Consider the following 16,855-nt stretch of genomic DNA (forward strand, 5'->3'; position numbering starts at 1 on the left):
CCCAAAATCTCTAAATCTGTGTTTTTCAAGCCATCACCTTATCAAATTCATTAAGTTTTCTCCATTTGAATCATGATGTGAAAGATTGGAGGCAAAATAGAGGGTCAGAAATTTCAAGATCTTGGGCATTAATGCTCAAAAAAGGTCGGATTCTGACCTGTTTTGGGCGATCTCAGTCAAAACCTCTATCAAACCCACCAAAAAATTTATTCCTTCCAATCATTTTTTCATTCAATTGGCTAAGTGATTGGGCAGATTTCAAAGGCATCAAAGATTTAAGCCAAAATGTAAGGTGAGATATCTGTGATTTTGGGCAAAAATGCCCAAAAAAAGTTATATTCCAATCTGTTTCCAGCATTCCCAGCCAACAACATAAAATTTTCAAGTCCAAAAGACACCCGAATTTCACCCCTCTCAACTCGTTTTCTATCAAATGAGCTAAGTTTTCAAACAAATTTCAAATGCATCAAAGACTTTTCCGAGAAGGAGATGGGCGAAAAATAGCCAAGTTTGGGTATAAATGCTCAAGGAGGGTCGGATTCTGACCCTATTTGGGCAATCTGCTTGCTTAGTCATTTTCAGCTCAGGAGGTGGGAGGATTTATAATTATAATAAGTATATTTGTATAAAATAAGTATATTTATTATAATAAGTATATTTATAATAAATATATTTGTATAAAATTATAAATGCTGTCAGGATGTTCGAGATAGGTTTCAGCTTCATAGGAGTTAAGATGCAAAATCTAGACTTTGGGGTTTTTCAAAAAAATCTAGACAGCCAAATTTCAGTACTCAACATGCCTTCAGCAATGTTACCTCCTTCAACCTATCTTGACTTTTTAAGATTGAATTGGAGCTGGAGCAAGGATTATATAAAGGTTTTAACTCATTTCATCCTAAATACCTTGGTTTCAATTCTATATTCCTGACAAACATAGCTCAACTCTTGTTTGCACCTTGGGCAGACATTACTTTTTAGTAGACCAAATTTGCCCAAAATCACTTCCTAGAGTTGGAGACTTGAGAATTGTTGCCAACTAAAACCATCTAAGACCATCAAAGACCACTACCACTATTGCTGCTAAAGCAAAAAGAGGGGGTCCCCATTTGCAACGGTGTGATGGTTTGAAAACCTCACATCACTTAGTAGGTGATTGGCCCCTTTTTGATAACTTAGATGCCTTTTTTGTTCTCTTAGCCGAGTCTTGAAAAATCCATTTTTGATTATTTTTGAATGTTGATGGAAAGGAAACTAAAATTGGATAAGATAATTGTAATGCATTGAGCATACCTTTATCGATGTTACCTCCGTCAACCGACAGACATTACTTTCTAGTAGACCAAAATTGCCCAAAATCACTTCCTCGACTTGGAGACTTGAAAATTGTTGCCAACTAAAACCACCTAAGACCACTACCACTATTGCTGCTAAAGTAAAAGAGGGGGTCCTTTTTTGCAATGGTGCAATGGTTTGAAAACCACTCAACACTTAGTAGACGATTGATCCCTTGTTGACAACGTGGATCCCTTTTTGTTCTCTTCGCTGAGTCTTGAAAAATCCATTTTTTATTATTTTTGAATGTTGATGGCAAGGCAACTAAAATATGTTAAATTCATGGATCTTCTACAAATGTATATTCAGAATTTGATTGAGGCAGATATTACTAATGTTTACTGTAGGTCCAGTCCTCAATATATGATCTTGGATGATTAATAATATCTTTGCTATGTAATTCAGAGGAAGTAAAAATGCTTGGAAGATCAGACTGCTGTGTATATCTTCCAAACTGCATTCACAACCCGTACATATATCCTATCTAGAGGGTGGGTATGTCCCTCAAGGGACATAACCCTTGGCATTAACAAACAACTTGTTATCCCTAAGCCAATGATAAATTAGTTATGACTAACTAAGTTAACCAAAAACAAATAATGTATTTGTCCAGAAATCGCGAGCACCTTTAGAGACAATATATATTAAATTGAATTGAATGCCATTCATTAGGAATATATGTATAGAAGAGTAGGTACGATATGTACCATTAGACCTGTAGGTTTATCTAGGTTATATTCTTAACACTCCCTCTTAACCTGATAATCCTACAGAGAGATATCATATCTAGCAACATCAATACAGATGTTTAAGCAAGAATTTATACTCTATATCTGTCTGTCTCTTCTTAGTATGTGATATCATAGAACACATGATACAAAGTCATATTGCTAAATCTATGATATGACAAATCACTGCTACTAGTGATAAGACACATGTTGTGACTCATAGAAACTGGTATTTCTATATCACAATGAGATCTTGAGTTTAAGATCTACTAGAATAAAGGATAAACCTGGAGAATTCTAAGATTCTTCCTTTATTCAATTTGTGACCCATGAACATAGCAATGCCAATGTCACAACACGATCTAAAACTCATCTGAATCTTACAGTAAAATCTATTGTTTAGTACATTATCTAAGAGATCGTCATCTCTCGTAATGCCTTTTACACAAGTATTCATTATTTCGGAGATTGTCACCTCTTTAAATAATGATTACACATGGTGGAGCCCATAACAGTCAATAGCTTGACAAAAATAAAATTATCATAAGAATACAAAATGATTCAATCATACCTGGATCTTTCTTGAGATGATCACTCTCAAAGAGGTTTGATAAGAATATTTGCTTTCTAATTTCCAGTACTTAAGGATGAAGTCTAGAGAATAATTAAATTCTTTCTTTATCCAAGTTGTGATTCATAGACATCGAAATTTCTCTTTCACAACACAGTCTTGAATCTATTCAAGGTTTGCCAGTAGTCCTCTACTGATTTAAAAACACCATAAGATCATTTGGTATCACATCAAATTTGTGCTGGAAGATTTTTTTTTTCTATTACTGCAAACTGATGCTGCAAGACTGTTTGCTGAAAAATGCTTCCACACCATGATGTTTATAAAGGTAGGCCCATCAGATGGTTGCTCACTTTAGATTTTCAAGACTCCTATTGGATATCAAACCTTCCGAGCTCCTTATTCAAGGTTGCCTTGATGAGAGCTTTTGTACTTGATGAGTATACACCATCTTGACATGGTACACTCAGTCTGAGTTTGTATAACCTAGATCCTGGGGAGTCAACTCGATCTTCTAAGTACTCTCTCTTACATATAACCTTCTTATAAGTTGATACTTATGATTTTTGCTACAAATTCTTTATTACTCGGGAATAAATAAAGCACGGTCTACTCCCTCTTGGACTTGAGGAAAGATCAGAAATGCCTTGAGTAAAATGTTTTGATATTGCATATGATATCATGAGTATTGGCCTCCTAGAATATCAATGATATTTACCAAATTCTTTTTGAGTAATGGCCTTCCAGAATGGTAGATAGTCACCAAATATTACAATGAATTTTGTGCTTGACTATAGTTTCCAGCAGCCTAATGTATCCTCCTTTAATATTCCCGACCTGACAAAGCCTTACCAAAAGTATCTCCCATCTAGAGATCACAACTTTCATGTTTGGCCAATGCCATAGAATTAAATACGCTAGAATCTGATTTAGCTAATTTCAATACTCCCTCTTAGCTAGGGATGATTCAAAACATTCAAAATATTCACATAATCACTTTGGCATTCTCAGAGGGTGATATTGAACATTATGGACTTTCTATGATACCATCTTGCATACTCGCAAAGGATGGATCTACCTAGGATTGCCCACAGAGGGTGGGACATACAACTAAATGTATCAATGAAGCAGTCTATATATCTCTCTTCTTCCCATTGCATTCCTCTTATGAAAAGTAATTGCTCCTTGGTAGAAGAATACTTAGATACATCTGGTACTCTAACCTTGGTGCCATCCTGACAGCTTTTCACAGAGATTAATAACAGTCCAAGAGAAATATCAATGCTTGAATCATTCATGATTCATTATCCAAATAATATAGCATGAATTAATAACAACATGAGGGATTGAAGAGCATTATTCAACCATAAAGAATACTTATCTCTTTGTACTTCTTGGTCTGTCCTCAGTCAATAGATATAAGCATTCAGCAACATAGAAGTCAGACTAGATCACAAACTCCAGTGCATAGTATATTCTGAAATCCTTTACTCGTATTGATCTTGAAGTAATTTCAAGTGCAGACCCATCTCAGCTCATTGTGTTTCCATTAAAATGTAAAGTGTTGCTAGTTTAGAGTACTGAGACTTCCAAGAATATCGAAGGTGTAAAAAATATGACTTCCACAATTTCAAGCTGAAGGACCTTCACACTATGCACTTTATTAGGATTTGGAATTATATCCATTAAAACATCAACATCCTCAAGCCTTTTAATGGCCATTATAACTCTTGCTATGCCTTTTGTAGTCTTTCTGCCCATCAACTTTGTACTGCCTGGAATCATGTGGAGTTGTTCTGACAACACTCTTGTTCAATATTTCCCTTGATGGCTAATTCCAGAAAAACTTCACAGGCTTCCTTAGTGTCTGCCGATTATAGACTTGAAGTGCAGAAGTCTACTATCTTATTTTCTGACCGAGTTGTTTCATCCAATTACAATTTTGAGGGTTTCAACCGTAATGAGAAACAATCCCTACTTAGAAAAACTCTTTCAAAATTACAGCACCCACTCAATCAATTTGAGCACCAACCCAATGCCAACTTACAAATGATTTGAGGAACCAATTGCATTAAGTCTGAAGTCATATTAATCCAATAATATTGCTGTAACTTCCATTATAATCAAACTGAAATTCTGATACAGTAAACTGTTTATGAAGAACTTTTCAGAACAAGAAATTTAACTTGGGATATATGGAGCTTCCTTGCAAATTAAATCAGATATTATAGGGAAATGTCTCTAGCAAAATTGAAGCATGTATTGGAGAATATCACAATTATTTCATACATGAACTGAGCATTGATCTGTTCAACTTATTCTTTAAAGTCTGAACTGTATTACTGAATCTTCTTTCTGTAGTACATCGATGATCACAACTTATCTTGTCACTTTCAGCAGCATTGAGTCCACATCACCCTTCAGCAGACATACTGTGAATATATATATTTTATTTCAGACATAGTCAATCCGTCTCTCAGTCTGTTTATCTTTGCAATTGAATTTCTTCAGATTTTACAAGGATGCTTTTCCTTATCCACACAGACGTCATAAAGGAATAGAGAGCATATGTATATACAAGTTGCTGTTTGTTTACTGACACGTGTTATATTTGATACAACTGATCAACAAAATGTGTTTTATTTTCTATTGAGTGTTGGATCTTTAAACTTTAGCACTCATATCAACCCAATCTGCATATGGATTGGCCCATGTGACCTGTCCCAAGCACAAGGATTTTACGGTGGATTTGGTCTGATCATATCTTATAAACCCCAAGCACATCATCAAGGGTGTTGATAGTCATATCAGCGTATAAGAAAAAATCCCTGCACTGGAACTGCCACATGGCCCCATCTGTGGCACATTGGGGAAGACACACGGGTTCCTTGGCATCACAGAGCATGAACCAATATGCTAGCAGATCCACACTCCTGCATACAAGATCTTTGCACAACATGAGTGATTTTGTACAGTGACTACGATCCAAGAATCAAATCTTCTTCGAATCTAGATGCCCAACATCCCATTGATCGCGTGACCGATGGTGGAAAGCAAGTTTTGATCAAAGACGCATCATTGGTTGTGAATACGAGTTTGATTCATCTTCATTGATATATCCAGCGAGTTGAGTTCGCTAAGCTTGAAAATCATTGGTCTGATTTCACCAGCGAACCTTCCAAAACTCTGTTGAGTCCAATGAGTTCAATACTTAACAAACCTCTTATCGATATTATTATGAATCTTTACTATTTCCTGCGTGATTAAGTTCATAGATTTGTACAGGAGGTTTCTGTAATTCAACAACACTTGTAGATAATTGTGCCTGATAACCTTATAGCTCGTCAACAATTAAAGTTTATTATCATCAAACCCCCGATGACAACAAGAAGTCTTGCGGTAAACAGAAATAAAACTCCAGTTTTTCTCTAATGCTATTATGTCTGTATTATAGATGTAATACTGTCATGATGAATTTGGTTCCAAACCTTACATATACCTGGAACATGATGGGTTAACAAGTAGGCACCCAGCTTACTCTAGACAATAAGCAGACAACATTCGATTCAAAGAAAATATATACTATTATAGTTTGGTATTTATAGACTCTGGAGTAATTTTCTAAATAGAGATTCAATCCATCAACACCACTACCATATGGGAATAGATATATATTTATCTGACGTTTTGGCTACAGTAAATGTTCAAAATTTCAAATATTGGTTCTGTCCTCTCAGATCCGAGAATACAATTATCGCCAATCTCTAGGAATGTCTTGTGATTCCATTTCCATTCAACCAGCTCATTTAAATACCATTCATCAGCTATTCTTTTCATATCTATTCTTACATTTGCAGTTGGCTCTGATACCATGTTAAATTCATGGATCTTCTCCAAATGTGTATTCAGAATTTGATTGAGGCAGATATTACTAATGTTTACTGCAGGTTCAGTCCTCTATATTCGATCTTGGATGATTAATAATATCTCTGCTATGTGATTCGGAGGAAGTAAAAATGCTTGGAAGATCAGACTGCTGTGTATGTATATCTTCCAAACTGCATTCACAACCCGTACATATATCCTATCTAGAGGGTATGTCCCTCAAGGGACGTAACCCTTGGCATTAACAAACAACTTGTTATCCCTAAGCCAGCAATCTTTAGTAAATAAATTAGTTATGACTAACTAAGTTAACCAAGAACAAATAATGTATTTGTCCAGAAATTGCCGACACCTTTAGAGACAATATATATTAAATTGAATTGAATGCCATTCATTAGGAATATATGTATAGAAGAGCAGCTACGATCTGTACCATCAGACCTCTAGGTTTATCTAGGTTATATTCTTGACAAAATAGGATAAGATGATTGTAATGCACCCCCTCCTCAATTTTAGATTAAAGGGGGCAGCCTTTTGCATTTAAAGTGCTGTTTTTTCTACAGATTGCTGTCAGTCATTAAGATATTTTATGAAGGAGAAAACAATTCAAACCAAATTATGGACCGTGTGTGTTTTTAGGAGAAGCAAAGTTAAAAACTAATTTTTGGTTGAAAGACTAATCAAGGGTGGTGTCATATATGTTTTTTACAAGATAGAATGGTAGCAGAAAAATCCAATGCATATACCATGCATTGAGTTAGATGTAGGCAAAAGAAATTGTGGGCATCAAGTTTCATATTTTTAATGTACATTCATGTAGAAAAACTTCGGCAATGATATGTATTTTGGACCAAAATTTGGACTTGGGAGAATAGCTGTCTTTCTTATTAGATGATTGCCCTGTTGTTGACAACTTGGATGCTTTTTTGTTGTCTTAGCAGAGCATTGAAAAATCTATTTTTAAATTATTTTTGAATGTGGATGGCAAGGCAACTAAAGTAGGATAAGATAATTGTAATGCCCCCTCCTTAATTTTATATTAAAGGGGGCACTCGTTTACATTCAAAGACCTATTTTTTCTACACATTGCTTTCAGTCATTAAGATGTATTATGAAGGAGAAAACAATTCAAACCAAACCAAGCGTTTTTCTAGAAGAAACAAAATCAAAAACTAATTTGTGTTTAAAAGACTAATGAAGTGTGGTGTCCTTTGGAAGAGAAGTATATAAAAGAAGTCATTGAGGACATCTTTATATATTTGATTTTATCTCCTATGTCCTATGGATCAGAGATTGTGTTCTAACGTGATGAAGGTACTTCTTGAGGGCTGAAAATAACGAATGAATGCCCTTTTTTTCTTGCAGAGTTGGTGGATGAAAACCCAACTCAAACAGATTGAAAGTTATTTTCCAAAGGCATTTCAGTGTGTCAAACTTCTGCAGACTTGAAGTAATTCAGTAATTCTGTAATAGCAAATATTTGACATAAAGCTAAGCTGATTTCTGACTGTCCAAAGAAATAAAAAAAATTTTAATAGCATCCACTAAGTGAGTAATAAAATCAGAAAATCCAAAATTCATATTGACAATTGACTGCAAGTTTTACTGCAAGTGAGATTTTATTATATTTAAGAATTAATAAGAAAAAAGTAAAAAAAGTAAATTATAATATATGTAAATAAGTTCTCTGTTTTTAATATTTGCAGCTCAAATTTTAATTTTTTCGTCAAATTTTGATATGTCAGAGCCTATATTTGCTAGTCAACAAACTGTGCAGCTATTGTATATATATTTTAAATAAAACTGCATTGGACTTTAATTGTAACAATTGATGCCAGTGACACTCTTGTTACATTTTATTACAATCCTCTGCTTTTTGAAATTACATGAATGGTATGATAGTTTCCTAGATCCTTAGCAGCTTTATTTGAACACCTGTGTGCAGGCGGCTCGTGCAAATTACCTTCTCGCGGTCCCAGCATTTCTATATGCTATTAATAATTATCTCAAGTTCATCATGCAAGTGAGTGCTGTTAAAACCTTAATTATTTGGATTTTTATTTGACACATAAGGATAATCTAATGATATTCTCTTTATTTCTTGAGCATTGAAAGTTCCAATCATATTTTTACTAGTTGCAACTTGCAGCATTTTGTATTACTATTCTATGAATCTATATTAATTTTTCCTGTGTGTTGTATATTGACTGTTTCACCTGCATTTTCTGGTTCAATCTGATGCCAATCCTTTCTTCTCAGAAGAATGGCATATGAGCCATGTGCTAAGTTGGGGCTATTGTTTTGTACCATAATTAAATTTGCCAACTTTTTGGTCACAATTCCAAACAATTGCATTATATGCTTGTGAAACTAAATGTTTTTCAAAATCATAAGCCTTAAATTGTGAAAAGGGATTTCTAGATTGTAAGCCTTGAATGATTTGTTTTTTTGAACCAATTGATGATTTTGCATAAATTTTTTTTTTTTAAAGAGGGGTAAACGCTTTGACCTGGAGCTATGAACCAGTGAGGCCACAAACGGGGGACCTCATCCCCATGAGATTTGAACCTTGATGGCAAGGATAACAACACAACAACTTAACCATCACAACATGCCACTATTGGCATGATTCTGCATAAATTGCTTTCCAGATACAACTGAAATTTTTTCTAGGTTTCTTAGGCTTTTATTCTTGACACAAACGAATCTCAAAGAATTATTTTGAAGATTGTGTATGTACCAATTTGAGGTCCTGCATTGTTCAAATCGCCAGTATTACATTGTGTGTTTTGTAGACAGAGATAGTTCTGCTTTTCCCTTATTAATGGAAAATCATGATTTACAAATGGCATTTGCAAGGACAGTTTTGATTTCTTCATTTGGAACTTATCTCGATGATCTTATTTCTGCAGCTTTATTTTAATCCAGCAACAGTGAAGATGCTTAGTAACTCAAAGGTAAATCAGTTTTTACTCTATATTTACTGATTGGGGCTCATTCAAATCTGTAGCTGATTAGTGAGAAACCAGTTTTTGCCATGCTAATTTTTTTTATTTATGTATGAAAGGAGATTCTTTATCCTGCACAACCAGATTATTGCTCAAATTATTGACATTTAAGATGTAAAAAAGGAGTATCCTTCTTTAATTCATAATATTGCTGTTCTGGTTTCTACAGGTTCTTGTTATTGCACTGCTGTTAAAAGTTGTCATGCGACGAAGGTTTTCAATAATGCAGGTGAGTGTTGCCACATTTGTTTCCTACCTTTTCGAATGTAGTTTACTAATTGTTTGAGATTATTTTGTTTATTCTATTATCCTTACCAATTGCTAGAATAGCAATTGGTTGCCATTGCTAGTAAAGGAAAGTGGATGCTGTCCAAGATAAAGGTCAAAGTATCAAGGAATCTAGCCTCTTTTTTGTCTCAGCTTGGGAAAATGATATTCAATGGCTTCCCTAAATTCTTGGAGCGATTTGTGTTTCCATGGGAGTGGTTACTTCAGATAGATTGAGAACTTGTTGATAAGAATAGTTTGAATTTGATTAAGGATTTGAGCTTTGATTTCTATGTAATTTTAGTGATAATTGTTAATTTTTATTCTGACAGTGGGAGGCACTGGCTCTTTTACTTATTGGGATAACTGTGAATCAACTGCGTTCGCTGCCTGAGGGTACCACTGCACTTGGGCTGCCTGTTGCCGCTGGTGCATATATCTATACATTAATTTTTGTAAGTTGTTGGCTTCCTTGTATTCATTGTTAATCTCCACTCGCATTCTTAAGCAATATTTTCAGGTAGAAGTTTAAGTGTTGGATAAACATTTTTCTTTATGGTTTGTTGGGTATTTATAATAACATGACTAATGTCCTCAATCAGCTGTGAAAATTTATTAGGGAATATTGGTGTTTTATATTATTTAAGTCAAACTGATCAAGATAGTGTCTAGCATTTTAGCTTATATCCTATATCATTCTCACTGGTTCTTTTTAATTAGATTCATTTTATATGGAGCTATTTCCACAAGAATTTTACAATTTTTGTAGTCTAATTTCCCTTTCCAATAATGATAAAAATATCATTAGTAATTTAATTTAGACAAATCTAAAATAATAAAGTTAAATTTATTTTCGCTCCAGGATTTTCCTATGCAACTAATTAATTTTTCTAACTGCCTTTGAGCTTTGCACAAAGAACTACAAGATTATTATTTTGTTGTAACTGTAATTTCTTATGATACCATCCTTATCTATTTGGTAATACTGCAGGTATCAGTCCCTTCGTTAGCCTCGGTTTTTAATGAATATGCTCTAAAGAGCCAATTTGATACAAGCATCTACCTTCAGGTGAGTCATTTCTAGTGATTTACACCCTGAATGGATATTTAAGACTGTAATTTTGAATTTGCTGTGAGTGTTTGATTGTAATCTCCAGCATCCTCCTAAGAAGTGAACATATTTTAGCCAAGTACATTTGTGATTAATTATTGAAAGAAATACTAGCTTTGATATGTCCCTTGACCATGGGATTATTGGCATTTGTAAAGAAGGAGCCTTATGTTCACATCTGAGTTGCCAATTATGTAAAGGGCTACCTGTTTTGGATTAAAGGTTTCCTTCAGCTGAAATTCTTTGACAAACTGAAACACTTTGCGGAATACCAGATTCAGTTTAAAAAAAAAGCAATACAGAAAAGTAATACAAATCAACTTCTTTCCAAATAGCAGAAGCTGCTCATAACCTACTTTGCAAGTTTACCTCTAACAGCACAGTGAAGTTAACTAATAACAACTAATATGGTTCTTTCAAGACTAAAGTTGACAAAGAAATCACCAAGATATCGTAGCTTCAGTCTCCCAACTGATCTCACACCCACGTGTTCAAAGTACTCAGCTGGCGTTTCCCCGTGGTACTCGAGCTAGCAAATTTCCATGGGGATATCACTAAAGTGCACGCACTGTCTATCCAATGAACTCATTCAAACTCCCAATGGCTTTGTAGAATTGCGACAGTCCATAATCTCTCAATATGTCCCTCTCTACTCCCCAAGTCCCATTTATGCGAAACTCTTACTCCTGGCTCCGTTACTGTCTGTCACTGCATATTTCGAAGTAAACCTTGCCAACCACCAATTCCCTCGTCTTTTCAACTCCTTGTGGTTTTATGACCCGATACTCCTTCCAAACACATACAATAGCATCAACACTTTCTTTTTCCTATAAGTCTTTCTGTAACTTCTCCGCAGCCTGTGTTTTATTGACAAACTGCAATGCCAGCTACAAATTGCATATCTCCCATGTCCATCCTGAGCACTCAACTGGTATTTGCCAAGGATAGACAAATTGTTTATGACAAGACTATGAAATGTTTATGAATCAGGCCATTTGTTCAACACTCTATCACCACACTCCAACTTTCCTTCAAATTCCTATGACCCTCAACATGCCGTAGGAATCCAACTGACGAGCCCTGCATCATAACACAGAGGTCGCTCCAGTCTCACACAGAAAACTGCAGTTTCTGACAACTCCACCAACAATAAACAAAGATTTTCTTTCCCTTGCAAATGCTGAACCTTCCCCATATATCGGCCAGGGGTAATGCCCCACTCAATCTTGCTTCTCTCTGGGCTGCGTAGGCCACTTGGTGTGAACATTCTTCAGCTCCCCCTTGGTCTTATTCTGCTTCCCACTTTTCTTCATTCCACATGCTTAATTGTTTTAATATTTAACTTAAGAGCACTTATAACATGTGTGGTTTAGTGCTGATTTATTAAATGCAAGAAAATGAGTAAGAAACATTTAATAAATCCTTTCCCACAAACACCAAATTAGAGCGGGACATTACAAATTATGACATTGCAGTTAGTATAGTCAATAACAAAATTGAAGATCTATTTGTTGAATGATTGTGATGAATTACAATCATTTTTTCACTTATATGGTTTAGGTTAACTGGGGAAAGATCATCTCAGCTTGACTAACAAATATGCTTATCAGACAAATAATTTTGAGAATGTGAAGTAAAAATAATGCATATGATAGGATCTGGCTGGAGTATTAGCTTTATCTTAAGATTGAGATTTTAAACTTTTTAGAATATTTTTAATTATTCAGTTGCGAGAGGAAGTTCTGAGCATTGTCAGCTTTTGATTTGCAGAACTTGTTTTTGTATGGCTACGGGGCTTTCTTCAATTTTCTTGCCATTCTTATAATGACTGTATACAAAGGTATGTATTCCTTGCCTTGCTTGTATATTAAAATGTTTACATAAAAGGTAATCGCTTTGGATATGAAAGTACCATATAATAAATCAGTCTTCTAGTGCAACTCTATTCAACACATGCATGAGTTACTGCTTTGATTTTTTAGTCAGCAATTTTCCAATTTTGATAGGTATTTGTATTTATACATACACAATTTCTAGATTATGGTTATTTTCTTTTGTCCGAGTTATGAACATGAAATAGTTATTTCGAAAGGGCCCCACCTTTATACAACAACCAAAAATGAGACAGAGCGACATGGAACAATGAGGAGCAAACACCACCAGAAAGCTAGTAATGCATCAGAGCAGCAGCATCCCACCTATAAGGATTATGAAAACTACACAGAGCTAACAGCCCCGAAGCACCCAAAGTACTAACATGTCACAGTAGCTTGAAACTAAATTTCTATAGAGAGTGCTGTATTCTGCCACCAGCCCTATCCTTCTTCATGGACGAAGCAAGGTCCTTTTCTGCAAACATTCCATCTTTAGTAGGCAAGGTTGAGATCGAAAGACTAAAAAGGCCTCCCTTAATGTGTAACTCCCCATACTATTCTCCCGTGAATTTCTCTTGATACAATGAGACCCACGCTCAGAGATAAGATTAACACCATCTGAATAAGTCATGTCGGTAAGAAGACCAACTACCTCCTTCACTCCCAAGCAGGGCCTCAACTAAATGTAGAGGCAAAAATTGGCTTTTTCTGATCTGTATTTACTATTTATAGTTTTTTGTGACTTCTTAAGGAGTTGGTCTTGATGAAGAACCATATAATGTTCAATCACTGATTACTGATTGTATAATATTGATATTGAACAATTAATATCTATCATGACAGTCAAGTTTGACAATTTGATACCAGCATAGTGCTAAGTGCACTGAATTTCTGATTTGTTATATTTATGGTAGTTTTAAGTTTTGTTAAATACATGCATGATATGTGGTATTCCAAACTTATTTGTATTTTTAGGCTGCAAATGTGAATATTTAATATATTTATGATTTTTATATGTTTTTTTTTATATGAATCCACCTAGAATATACCCAAATCAACTTTTTTGCCAACCCATTAAGGCTTTTTTGAACTTCAATTTTTATTACATTTTAGCTTGTCTGTTTGACTCTTCCCTAATTCATCAATATTTTGCTGATTGTGCGCATTTTAATTTCGAGAAGAAAGTGTTTTTCCGATTTTGAAAGATGGGAGGAAGAGGATTTTTTAAAAAGTTGAACCATGTTAGGTTAGATATGGCATTGTAAGAGGACCCTATGTTTTTTATTTGATTTTTTATTGAATAAAGCGCAGCTGATTCAAACTGTATTGTCCGTACCCAATTTATCTCAAGTTTATATTATTTTATTAATTAATAATTAAATCATATACTTTTAGTAATATCGTATAATTTTGTAATTATTATATTAATTTTTGTACCATATTTATATAGTATTTATACTATACTATTATATTATATCACATTACATTACTATCATTAATATATATTAATATTATATTATATTATTTTTATTTATAATAAAATAGTAACTATAATATATTATCATTGTGTATGTTTTGGTAGCTTTAGTAGGATAAACTTGTGAGATCAAAGAGAATTATATATATATATATAATATTGATGAATAGACATGTCTCATGAAGGGACATGTCTCTTCTCTTGGTTTATTCCTCATACAAATACAAGAGGACGCTTCCATTTGGAAAATACATACCAAACATTCGGCAGTGCTATTACATTTGCAGCAATCCTCCAAAATCAACATGTTATCAGAGCCAATTGCATATTTAACTAAATGCATGATAGATAGATTGAAGTTTAGAGACTTAAATAACCAGACTTACAGTGAATGAAAATTGGGTATGACTGAATCTATCAATTTTTTCTATAGACTTTTAAGATTGAATGAATAGCGATTGGAATGATAGCGTATCAAAATGTTGCTAATTCAAATAGATTAGTGTCAATGTCTTCTCATTAATGAGCATAATTTATATGCTGTATTTGTCTCAATGCAATGTTGACATTAGTGGTAGGATGACTTACCTTGAAATTCTGTAGAGTAGGGTGGAGACCAGGTTAGAGTTGTTGAGTTCCTTAATAGCTCATGCAAGAGTGGTGATATCATTTAATAGAACTGACGAGTTAGTTCACAATTGAGAAGCATCAAATCATTCGGGGAAGCTTGTCGAGAGTTACATTGTGTGGAGCACTAGCATGAATATTTTCCTTTTGAACTCAATCTGAAATAGTATGCTATGATCTCTTGTGTGGGACTCTTTTTTAGCAGTGACTTCTTACATTATTGTCTTCTATATTCTTGTCCCTTGGAGTGATATATTTTTGGGCATCATATAGCTATCAATTAGATCATTGCTAAGAGTTTGTAGCATAGTTACACCGGCTTGGGGGATGAGGGGATGAGGGAACGGGGGGACAAGTTTCTGGAACGGGGGGACAAAGGGGCCTCAATTTGGGGATGACGGGGGGACGACAATGGGGGATGGGAGGGGGGTTATATAGTATATACTATACATATGATACTTAAAACACTAATTATAAAAGATGTGTACCAATATAAGACATAAATATGAAGTATAAGTACATCAAGACCGCTATTGCTAGTTTAGTTTTACATTGCATTGAGCATTGAACAATGATTCATGAACAATAAAAGAGATCTAAGTTCTAAGTTGTATCAAACAAATTAAATAATTAAGCAAATTCAAATGTCATAGATATCTACTATCAATTTAGCAAAAGTATGAGTATCATTATCTCATCAATCATTCAATGGCATCATAAACTTAATTACATCAAGTAGCATCAACCATGATATGGTCACAATGTTCAATGTTTCAACTTTCAAACTTCAAATATCCAAGTCTCAAGTACAAACTACAAAATCAAAAGACAAAATGTCAAGTACCAATGGCCCAAGGGCCACCAAAATGTAGTAGAGGCTGCGTAGAAGTCTGTAATCATCCATGTAAACTTGAGGCTTAGGCTCAACAAACAATAAAAAACAACGGAACAAAACCTTATAAATGTTTTTTTTTGCATTTTTTTGTGTTGAAAAGGGTGACGGCCGGTTGTCCCCATTGGGTTGAGAGATGCGTCCCCGTCCCCAAGACCCCAAACGAGAATGTGGGAACGCCATCCCTTCTACCCTGGGTGCGTCCCTGTCTTGGGTGTGACACCCAAAAACAATGGGGACGTGTCCACATGTTACTATGGTTTGTAGTGACATGAATAGCTTGCACTAATCACCGTGGAAGAGACTATATTACTTGCAACACATCCAAGATCTCAAACGATTGGCTATCGTACAAGGGTCTTGTTAGTATCATGAACTATCACTTATGGACATATTGATTCTAAGTAAAAATAATTACCAATCACTCTTGTTCAAGATCCAATTGAAGATGCCATCTCTATAGAATCGAGATATATTATTGTTTGTTGTCTAAGTCATGTGTATCAGGAAATGATAAATTCAGTTTTTGGTTTGTGGGCATTGGGAACTCTTTTGAAGCTGCTTACATCTTGCTGAAGCATACACGTGTGAAGCTCTATTTTGAGATTCAGCCTCTTCATGTGTGAAGCTTTATTTTGAGATAGTCCTCAGGCTCTGTATTACTATTTTCTGGTTGTGCTCTGGGAGATGAGAGGGAGGCAATGGGCAATAGGGGATAACAAATACAACTAGAGCAAATGGTTGTCCTCAAGAGAGGTTGTCAAAATAAAATCGACGGTGATTAGGAAGTAATCATCAATTAAAAATGGAAGCTCGATAAATTTGAAGACAACGATGTGATATAGACTCAACATCACTTGTTAATAAGGTAAGAACCAAAGGAAGCAATTTACCCAATAGAGGTATGTTTTATTGCTAGTGTCTATATTATATGAAATATAAGTTGTCATAATTATATATATGATTGAATATATAAGAATAGAAGGTTATATGAATAGTATATATACATTTGAGAATTTATAAAACATTGTTATACAAATAATGTCTATATAAGAAATGATTGATATTTTTTGAGATCAA

The 16,855-nt window shown here is 34.5% G+C and overlaps 1 protein-coding gene across 1 annotated transcript in view; it reads left to right on the forward strand.

The window, feature by feature from the left end:
- The window catches only part of LOC149562707 (CMP-sialic acid transporter 5-like), a 118,400-nt gene that overhangs the window by 80,135 nt on the left and 21,410 nt on the right, over positions 1-16,855 (forward strand). Inside the window, exons 5-10 of the mRNA XM_089826144.1 lie at positions 8,465-8,542; positions 9,432-9,476; positions 9,697-9,756; positions 10,127-10,249; positions 10,786-10,863; positions 12,676-12,745. Coding sequence (XP_089682270.1) covers positions 8,465-8,542; positions 9,432-9,476; positions 9,697-9,756; positions 10,127-10,249; positions 10,786-10,863; positions 12,676-12,745 — 454 coding nt within the window. The remainder of the gene's footprint in view (positions 1-8,464; positions 8,543-9,431; positions 9,477-9,696; positions 9,757-10,126; positions 10,250-10,785; positions 10,864-12,675; positions 12,746-16,855) is intronic.

The sequence above is a fragment of the Cupressus sempervirens genome, chromosome 4 (genome assembly GCF_028749045.1).
Source record: "Cupressus sempervirens isolate cs-2001-9-10 chromosome 4, ASM2874904v1, whole genome shotgun sequence".
Lineage (NCBI taxonomy): Eukaryota > Viridiplantae > Streptophyta > Pinopsida > Cupressales > Cupressaceae > Cupressus > Cupressus sempervirens.